The sequence below is a fragment of the Arachis hypogaea genome, chromosome 10, assembly GCF_003086295.3.
Source record: "Arachis hypogaea cultivar Tifrunner chromosome 10, arahy.Tifrunner.gnm2.J5K5, whole genome shotgun sequence".
Classification (NCBI taxonomy): Eukaryota; Viridiplantae; Streptophyta; class Magnoliopsida; order Fabales; family Fabaceae; genus Arachis; species Arachis hypogaea.
Window position 1 is genome coordinate 109,066,861 of NC_092045.1, and position 10,756 is coordinate 109,077,616.

Consider the following 10,756-nt stretch of genomic DNA (forward strand, 5'->3'; position numbering starts at 1 on the left):
GAAGGTTTTTACCTACTTTAATGAGATTTTGCACACCTTATTCGTCACAGTTTGCACCCAATGTAATGAGATTTTGCACACATGTATCAGACAGTTTGTATCCAGTTTATTGAAATTTTGCACACATGACTTAACATAATTTGCACCCATCTGCATCTGTATTTGAATGCGAACTGTTATTATGATTATGATTATTATTATTATTGTTATTGTTATTATTTTTCAAACAAGCCATGGTTAAATTCGGTGAAGAATTTTTACTTTATGTTTGCAGAAATTGATAGAATGTCGTTGTTCTCCCAATTTATTTTTTGCAACGATAAATTCACTTACAAAAGAACAAAACTTGAAGTTGATAAATGAGATTCTCATCCTTGAAGACTATTCAAAATTAGAAAGTTTATAGGCGGTTATTCCTTGTACTTGCTAAAGCATATAACATAACAACAAGCAAACTGGAATTAGTAGTGGGGGGATATCGATGTGACAATAGACGAAATTAGAGCAGCTCTAAGATTACTTTCAATTGGTAAAAGCTTTCCAAAAGAAGAAGAATAGACATCAGACATTTTGCAATGAGATTTTGCACACCTCACTTAGAACATTAAAGTGGAAAATATCATTAAAGTGTGTGCAAAATGTCTGATTTACGTGTGCAAAATTCTATTAAATTGGGTACAAACTACGTTGAGTAACGTGTACAAAATTTCATTAAAATAGTTGCAAAATCTCATATATAATCACATAAATCATCGCCAAAATAGTGTGGAATGCTCATAATAACAAATAGTATTACATAACAAAAGTTACATTGAAAAATCAAAACAAGAAACAACAAACACTAAGAACTATAAATTATACCCATATTGCTAGGCGTCATTAATTTGTTTGGTTCAGCTTCTTCCACTAATTTTATTGGCGATCTCGTGTTGTTTTCATCTTTTTCCTCTTCCCTGTTAAATTAATACAAACAATAATTAGATTTACACAATAACAAATAAAAAAAGAAATCAAAACTATAAAGAAGCATATACACTATTTTTACTTTGTTTTGACATTCTTTTCCTCATCTTGCGTTGCATCACTAGAAAGAAGCATACACTCTATATGTTACTTTACATTCTCTTTTATCACAAAAGATAAAACAAAATGATACGAGTATAGCTAAATGCAAGGAACGAAGTGAGAGGCTTGCAACGTCAGCAAAAGAGGTTGCAACTAACTCGGGACAGATGGTAGTAGATCCTCAAATTCAGGGCCTCAGAAGAAGCGTGAGAAAGAGGTCAAATAGCAGGCTGTTGAGGGATTTCAGGCACTAGGGCGTATTGTGGTATCTTCTTCTTTCTTCTCTCTCAACCCCTTTTCTTTGGTCACTCTCATTCAGCTGCTGCATAGAGTTTTCCCTTCTATTTTCCTATTATATTATCTCCCCTTCCTGTGCTAATTCCCACTTCCATCTCTCAGGTTATGGATTCTTCCCTATGCTGGGATCTGATTCAGCGGATTCTGATTTTCCTATTTTCTTCAATTTTGACTCAACTACTGTTACACTGAAGAACTCTATCTTGTTTCTGTTCTTAGAGCTCAAGTCACTAATGAGCTTGATTTCCTTCTGATTGTTCTTAGTTATTTTTTTGAACTCTAAACTTGTACTTCTGGCGTAATTACTCAATTCAATATACATACCATTTCGCTATTTTTTTGTTTAGAGCATCTATCACCCTATCATTTGGTGCTTTCATCGTGCCATGGCAGAAAACACGAGGCTCAAAACTTTGGAGGCAGAGCTGAAATGCTTGGGTCAGTGCATCGAGGAGGTCTCAGATGAGACTCGCGCTGAACGCGCGAGAGCCACAGAGGCTACGAGCTTGAAGTTTGACGCCATTCAATCCTCGTTGACGCAAATCATGCAAGAATAATCTCGATCTCGCTCTCCATCAAGGGGTTTCTCCCATGGTTCGAACTCTGGTCATGGGGTGGATAATGTGAATCGGTTGGCTCAGCATAGCCGAGTGAAGTTTGATTTGCCCAAGTTTGATGGCTCAGATGATCTGAGGTGGATATTCTCCATGGATCAATACTTTGAGTTTTTCAAAGTGCCAGACGATGAACAAATTGGGATCGCTGCAATCCACATGGTCGGGCCTACGATTCTGTGGTTTCAAATGTCTCAACGATCGGCCCAATTTCATTCTTGGACACAGTTGAAGAGAGTAATTGAATTGGAGTTTGGCCCTTCTCTTTTCGAATCGCCTAGAGAACTCCTTTTCAAATTGCAGCAGCAAGGTACTGTAGGTGAATATTACGCTGCTTTTGTTGCCTTGGCTAATCGATCTCATATTGAACCTCCTGAGGCTTTGAAGGATTATTTTATTGGTGGGTTACGAGCTAATATTCGCAGAGAGGTGAAGGCTCAGTGCCCTCATTCGTTGATGCGCGCCTTGACTTTGGCTAGAATGCAGGAGGAAAAGTTTGCTTCGATTCCAAGAACCACCTATAATACATCCCAACCTTGCTCGGTGAATCCTTCTTACTCGAGTTCCCAGCAGAATCGCAGTCTACCGAAGAGTCCTCTTCCACCTCTTCTTCCTATTCCTGTGCCTTGCTCAGCTGTACCACCATCGAAGAATTCGGTTCGGAGGCTTTCCCCTGCCAAGATACAGAACAAGAGGGATAAGGGTTTGTGTTATTGGTGTGATGAAAAATTTTCAGCTACTCATCGCTGCGCCAATAAACAATACCTGCAACTTCACCTTGAATTGGATGATTCTATTGATGCTGACCTTGAAACTATAAATGACACTAATGTTGATCTTCCTTTGGAGGCTCTGGAACAGGAGGTTGCTGCCCATCATCTCTCTTACAATGCCATGCATGGTACTAGGGGACCTGCTATGATCAGATTCACTCCTGTTATTAATGGACATGAGGTGCACACGTTATTGGATGGGGGGGGAGCTCAGATTGCTTTATCCAACCCCGTATTGTCATGTTTCTGAACTTACCAATTGAACTTGCTCCTGGTATTAATGTCATGGTTAGTAATTTTCAAATTCTGCCAGTGGAAGGCATGATTCCTAGTTTGGATATCACTATATCGGACAATACTATCAGCATCCCTGAGGTCTTTGTTCTTCATGTTGCAGGGGGTGAGTTGGTCATTGGATCCAATTGGTTAGAATCTCTTAAAGCTCACATTGCTGACTTTGATTCTTCTTTTTTTAGGTTTATGCATGATGGAAAATTTATCACAATTCAAGGGTACAAATCAGCTCCTTCGTCACAAGCTCAGTTCCATCATATTAGGCGAATGCTCTCTACTGATGCACTAGCTGAGATGTTTACCTTGGAGGTCCAGTATTCGACGGTGCCTGCAACTCCACTATTGCAATTACCCGATTCACTTAACCCAGCTTTGGGCAAATTGCTTTAGCAATATGCGGGTGTATTCAATGTGCCTTCAGGTTTACCCCCTCAGAGGTCACAAGATCATGCAATTCCTTTAATTAAGGGTGCTGAACCAGTGAAGGCTCGCCCTTACCGTTACCCTCATCATTTGAAGTCTCAGATAGAATTAATGGTGAATGAGATGCTGCAGGAGGGTATAATACAGCCTAGTAAGAGTCCGTTCTCTTCACCAATTCTCTTGGTTAAGAAAAAGGATGGCACGTGGAGATTTTGCACGGACTATAGAGCTTAAATGCCATCACTATAAAGGATGATTTCCAATTCCTATTGTAGATGAACTCTTAGATGAATTATTTGGGGCTAATATTTTCTCCAAATTGGATTTGCGTTCTGGCTTTCATCAAATACTAGTCAACCCTGATGACAGATTCAAGACTGCTTTTCGGACTCATCAAGGATTATATGAATGGTTGGTAATGCCATTCGGCCTCACCAATGCTCCTGCTACATTTCAGAGCTTAATGAATGAGGTGTTTAAACCTTATCTTCAAAAATTTATGCTTGTCTTCTTTGATGATATACTAATCTATAGTGATGGCTTTACTAAGCATCTTGAGCATTTGGAAGTGGTCTTAAAGCTGTTGCAACAGAAGTCTCTCTTTGCCAAACTATCCAAGTGTATTTTTGGCTCATCCGAAGTGGATTACTTGGGACATACGATAAGGGGAGGTGGAGTACATATGGAAATGGCTAAAGTGCAGGCTGTTATGGATTGGCCACAGCCCACCAATATTAAACAGCTTAGAGGGTTCCTTGGCCTTACTAGATACTATAGAAGATTCATTAAAGGCTATGCTTCCTTAGCTTTCCCTTTAACAGATCTGCTAAAGAAGGATGATTTTGTATGGAGTACAGAAGCTTCTAAGGCTTTCACTCAACTTCAAAAGGCTATATGCTCAAAACCTGTCCTGCAATTGCCCAATTTTGATCTACCATTTGAGGTTGAAACTGATGCTTCGGGTTTGGGAATAGGTGCAGTTTTATTACAACAAAAACATCCAATAGTATTCTTTTCCAAGAAGCTTTCCCCAACTCTGCAGAAACAATCAGCTTATGTTCAGGAATTTTATGCCATCACAGAAGCGTTGGCAAAATTTTGACATTATTTACTAGGAAAGAAATTTGTATTACGTACAGTTCATCAGAGCCTTAAGGCGCTGCTTAAGCAACACAAATGGATGCACAAGCTATTAGGATATGACTTCGAGATTCACTACAAATCTGGTGCTGAGAATGTGGCTGCAGATGCTCTTTTGAGGAGTTTTCTTGGGGCTTGGTCCGCACCACGAGCTGATTGGCTGAGGCAGTTGAAGGAGGATTTAGCTCAAAATCCTGATCTTCAAGTCCTGATAGAAAAGTGTGGTAATCATACTTTGGGGGATTTAAATTACTCAATACATAATGACCTTCTTTTGTGGAGAAATAGATTGGTGATACCTACAAATAGCTCTTTGATAGCATGAGTACCATGATAGTGTTATTGGAGGTCATGCTGGCATAGCGAAGACCGTGGAGCGAATTTGTGCAATCTTCTATTGGCCCAACATGCAGCGAGACATTAGGCATTATGTTCTAAACTGTTGTGTTTGTCAGCAAGCTAAGGTGGACACCAAGGCCCTGGCGGGGTTACTCAAACCATTACCAGTTCCCTCACAGGTTTGGAAGGATATTGCAATGGATTTTATCACAGCATTACCACTGGCAGTCGGGAATTCAGTAATTTAGAGCATCTATCACCCTATCACAAAACTACTTTTTACTTTCCTTTATCTTTTTTCTCATCTGACATATTGTCTTTTTCCTTTGACATTTGGCTGTTATTATTTTCTTCATCAAATCTATAAACAAGAAATCAAATCAGTCCAAATCTATAAACTTAAAGGTGACCTTAGAACAAGAATTACTGGCTTTGAAGCTAGCATAAAGATAATAACAAAATATTAAAAAAATCTAGTAGTACCAAAAATTTAATTAGTGGTAAAGAATGTTTATAAAACTCATAGGCTTTAAGAACCTAAGGATTTGCCAAAAATGTCATTCTGCTATAAAGATTGCATCTTGAAGTCGTGGTCTGAGATTGATATCAGTTTCATAGTTTCAAGTAAGGTTTTTGTTCTTGCTCTAACTATTGGTGAATTCAGCAGCAATGGGAGCTTAGTAGGAGTGTTGGGGATAGGGGTGACAAACGGGCCTAAATCCGCCGCGCTGGTCTGCGTAACTCGCAAAAAAAGCGGATCGGACTAGAAAATTGGGATTGCCAAATAGCAAAAGTCTGTCTAACCCGCACCACTTAAACCGGGGTTTTGGCAGGCTTTGGCGGGGCGGAGCGAGCTTCCTTGCCAGGTTTAGTGTTTTTTTTTGCAAGGGAGATTTTTGCAAATTTTTTGTCAAAATCCATCTTCTCCCAACCCAACTTACAAGAGAATAAAGATGAAAATTGAATGTTTTGAATTAGGCTAAAAAATTTTATTATAGAAGATAAATGTGGGCAATTCAATTCTGTTGGTGGTGCATGTGATTTTATTTTGATATGGGAATAAGTAATCGTAGGGTCCGATTACTTTGTAAGTTAATTTTTAAATTTTTTTTAATATCAAATCGGATGGTCCGATTTGTTTGTTGTGATTTTTTCAATTTATGTTACTAATAAATCGCATGGTCCGATTTTTATTCCCAAAAAAATCGGAGGGTCTGATTTTCATATTTTAAATAAAAAGTTCCACATTTGAGAATAACACCTTTATCATTCGTAATCCTAGAAAACACCATTTTCACCCCAATATAAAAAATAATTTGCGTTTTGAATTATGTTTATTTTACTTTGGAGACAATATTTATAATTACAAAGACTTTAATGTTTGTGAATATAAAAATTATAATTTTTTATACTTTTAGAAATTATAAATTTATTAAAATAATTGTAAAATTATATATTATTTAATAGTTAATAGTAAAAAAAAGAGATTTGGCGGGTTTAACCCGCCAATCCGCAGTTAAGCAGGACGGGGTAGAATTTTAGGACCACCTCACTAAATGAGGTGGGCCGACCCACCAAAAGGCGGGCTTTCAGTTGGGTGGGTGGAACAGAGCGGACTTCCCCTTGTAACCCTTAGTTAGGAAAGGGTAAAATATACATGTTAATCCATTGATCCACTAGTGTATATATTTCACTAAAAGCTATGTATAAAGTTGTCCATAAAAGTATACTTGTAGGTTTAAAATCTCTTTAAAGTAAAATCTCCCAATTGTAGCAATTAGCAATTAGTCTAATTTCTGTAATTCTATTATTATTTAATACTAGTGTATGTTTCTGTGTCCTCCACGGGATAATACAAAAAAATCATATAAATTTTTTTATTAAAATTTAAATAAAAATATATATAATAATTATTATAATAAATCTTTTACAATTTAAAAATATTAAAGATAATTAATATTTATTTAATCAATTTGAATTGGTTAAATGGTCATCTCATTTGTCCGCTTAAGCAAATATTTGGAGTTCGAATCTCGTCTTGTGTGTATAACAATTCATTAGTTAGCGACAGACCCTTAATAAATAGAGCATCAATATGTCGTGGATTAGTCCTCGACTTACCGAGTTAGGAAATATGTAGAAAAAATTATATTTGTCTTTAAAATAGAGTAATTTTTCATTAATAGCAATTCTTATGGATTTTGGGCAATTTACCTATATAAAATAAAAGTGAGAAACCTTTACCTGATTGCAACAATTGGAAACTGGTTACGTGCATGTCCTGTTTTGCCTTCTATATAATCCGTGGGAGCTAACCACGGATTCAAGAATACACATAAATCATGCTAGGCAGCCACGGTTTACATGCAAGGAGAGCTGAATGTAAACCGTGGGAGGCAGCCACGGTTTACTCTTGGAGAATGCGAGATGGAAACCGTTGGGAGCAGCCATGGTTTATGAAGACAAATGTGCATAAAACGTTGTAAGCAGCAATGGTTTATGAAAGGCTTCGAATGGGCATAAACCCTTGTTAGCTCCCACGGTTTATGAGGAGAGAAATTCTATATATATGTGAGTGAGATTCAAGTTGTTGAAGAGATCATTATCACAATGGCAAGTGAGGAAGAGAGTTTTCTTGTCTTAGTGCATTGCTTTGGGAAAATCAAAAGAAGCAAAAAATATGGTGTGAAGTTCACTGACAGAGAACCATTGAGTATATTCATTAGTTCATCAAGCACTTTGTCAGATGTGAAGAATAGCATCTTGCAGAAGCTTGGGGTATTTGGGAGCAAGTGGGTGAAGAAGCTATTATACAAGATTCTCATCGCAGTAGTCTCGATCGGTGTTAAGTATGATACGTTTGTGCTAGCGGCTGATGAAGATATTAGGGTTCTGTTTCATTGTGTTAGGAGTTTTTCGGAGGTCAGAATACATGAGTTGTTCGTGAAGATGGAGGTTGGTGTGGACAGTTCTAGGGCATCAGCTCTGGTTCATAGCTCGACTGCCGCTGGCGGTGCGTCCAGTTCGATGCCTGCGGTCAGACCATCTGTTCCGCAAGTCGCATCCCCTTCATTCGCGGTTGATTTAGATCGAACGGAGGCAGTTGATTCTGTACCGTTGGAGAATTCTGAGGTCTGGCAGCAGGCATTTGAGGTGGGCACCGGTGGTGGAATGATTCATGATGTTCAAGGCTTCGGAGAACCTGATGGAGTAGATAATGCAATGTGGGACGATGACTCTGACCAGGAGCCTGTAGATATCATTGGGGATAGTGATGATGACACCGGTGCCAATCCACGTACACAGCACGGGCCTTCAAGTTCTGGCACACAGCAGTACCCTCCACACTTCTCGACTCTAAACTTGGAGGCTCTGGGTCAACAGGCAGACGGGGGTATTACAATTGGGGGTTCTTCTACAGAGTTTCAGATTGGGCAATCGTTCTAGAATAAAGATGAAGTTGTGCTGAGTGTGAAGGACTATAGCATCCGTCGAGGTGTTGAGTACAGAGTCTTGGAATCGGATCATCTGAAGTACCATGGAAAATACAAGGAGTTCGGCAATGGTTGTAGTTGGTTGATTCGCATATCGCTACGTGCACAAAAGGGCACTTGGGAGGTTAAGAGGTACAATAGTCCGCACACTTGTTTGGCCACCTCTATTTCTAGTGATCACTATCAGCTGGATTACCACGTTATCTGTGCGAGAATTTTTCCATTGGTTAGGGCGGATGCTGCGGTTACGGTAAAGCTCTTGCAACAAGCAACAGAAGCCGATTACGGGTTCAAGCCTAGTTACAGGAAGGTTTGGATGGAAAAACAGAAGGCCGTAGCCCAAATATATGGAGATTAGGAAGAGTCGTATGCTGAGTTGCCACGTTGGATGCTAGGGGTACAGTCAACCATGGCTGGGATAGTCACTGTGTTGAAGACATCTCCTGTTCGACTGGGGGATGAGGTCGATGAGTCAACGGTGTACTTTCATCGACTTTTCTGGACATTTCCACCCTGCATCAAGGCCTTTAGGCATTACAAGCCCCTCATGAGTATTGACGGTACCCACTTGTATGGCAAGTACGGAGGCACGCTACTGTTGGCGATAGAGCAGGATGGGAACTCGAACATCCTCCCGATAGCCTTCGCCCTTGTTGAGGGAGAAAATGCGAAGTCATTGTCATTTTTCTTGTCCAACCTACGATCGCATGTGACGCCACAGGAGGGTATCCTTGTTATCTCTGACAGGCATAATGGCATCAAGGCTGCACTTGAGAACCCCGAGAATGGTTAGCTGCCTCTACGTGCTTTTCGAGCGTACTGTATTCATCATGTGGCAGCGAATTTTAGCCTTAGCTTCAAAGTTAAAGATGCGAGGAGGATGTTGGTTAATGCTGCCTATGCAAAAAATTGAAGCAGAGTTTTATTACTAGTTTGACATCATGCAGACTGAAAATCTGGCCATGTGTGACTGGGCCAACCGGATGGAGTATGACAAGTGGACCCAACACGAGGATAGCGGTAGACGGTTCGGGCACATGACAACCAACATTAGTGAATGTGTGAATTCCGTGTTAAAGGGAACACGCAACCTCCTGGTCATTTCCTTGGTTAAATCCACTTACGGGAGGCTTGCTAAGCTATTTGTGGTCCGTGGACAGACAACAGAGGCACAACTTGGATCTGGGCAGGAATTTTGTCAGGCATTGGTGAAGGCTATTGAACGGAACATAAGAGACTCAAGGTGCTTCACCGTCACGTTATATGACAGGCACCAATCGGAGTACATGGTCGCTGAGATGACACCGACCGGGAAATTCTCGCTAGGTAGCTACCGAGTTTCCCTTAAGGATCACACATGCGATTGTAGCCACTTTCAGGAGCTCCATTATCCATGTTGTCTTGCCATTTTATGTTGTACCCACTCGCGCCTGAATTGGGCGTCATATGTTCACGAGGTGTATTATATGAGTGAGGTGTTCAACATTTATAAGCACGGTTTTGTTCCGTCCATCCCAGAAGGCCTATGACCCCCATATGCTGGACCAACTATCATTCCTGATCCTAACATGAGGCGTGCAAGGGAAGGTCGTCCGAAGGCAACCAGGATCTGTAATAGCATGGATCAGTCTGTTGAGAACCAGCCCAAGCGTTGTGGACTCTGTCGGCAGCCAGGTCATACGCGGAAGAACTGTGTCCAGCGAAGACATACTATTGGCGGGGATGGTTAGATGTTATGACGTTTATTATCTCGTTGTTGTTGTCTAAGCTGTATTAGGAAGTCTTAATTTGCGTAATGTAAGGTTATTGTCTAAGTTGTATTAGGAACCCTTCATTTGAATAGTCTTAATTATGTTATTGATTTGCGTCAATGAATGTTGTTTCTTTATTTAGAGTATTAAGTTCGCTTGTTTAACTCATTTTTTTTAGTTGTTCAATAGAAACACTTTGGTATGGTTATGAATGCGCGCAAATTATTCTGACAAACTACTTCGTTTCCATACATCATAAAACATATATAATTATCACATACATATCAGACAACATACAACAACACTCTGCAACATAAAACCCTAAACATGATTCTAAGAATCATAATCAAACATAGTTCATACAAAACGTAAAAATCACAGATAACTAATCAGAATCCTCGATGGTGTCACTGTCGTCATCGTCGAAATGACCAAGCAGGTGACCTCTGGTGCCACACAAAGGAGGACACCTAACCCTCCTCGGTCTCTACTCCACCCCTGGTGCCAGTGGCTGTGGCAGAACGGCGCTGGATGCTGATATTGGGGTCCCTCCTAAAGCAAACCAT

At 39.9% G+C, this 10,756-nt stretch overlaps 1 protein-coding gene across 1 annotated transcript; it reads left to right on the forward strand.

Annotated features, from left to right (window-relative positions):
* Window positions 1-1,748: 1,748 nt before the first annotated feature.
* LOC112717934 (uncharacterized) lies at window positions 1,749-5,712 on the forward strand. The gene is made up of 9 exons (XM_025769855.1): window positions 1,749-1,873; window positions 1,943-2,991; window positions 3,063-3,174; window positions 3,226-3,419; window positions 3,465-3,602; window positions 3,742-4,440; window positions 4,606-4,811; window positions 4,927-5,184; window positions 5,533-5,712. The coding sequence occupies exons 1-9, from the start codon at window positions 1,749-1,751 to the stop codon at window positions 5,710-5,712; spliced, it is 2,961 nt and encodes a 986-aa protein (XP_025625640.1).
* Window positions 5,713-10,756: the final 5,044 nt, after the last annotated feature.

Coding starts and splice junctions, on each gene's coding strand:
- LOC112717934 (XM_025769855.1), top strand. CDS start 1,749: ATGGCAGAAAACACGAGGCTCAAAACTTTGGAGGCAGAGCTGAAATGC. Junction 2,992..3,062: donor ATCCAACCCCGTATTGTCAT/GTTTCTGAACTT, acceptor AAATTCTGCCAG/TGGAAGGCATGATTCCTAGT. Junction 5,185..5,532: donor CACTGGCAGTCGGGAATTCA/GTAATTTAGAGC, acceptor TGCATCTTGAAG/TCGTGGTCTGAGATTGATAT.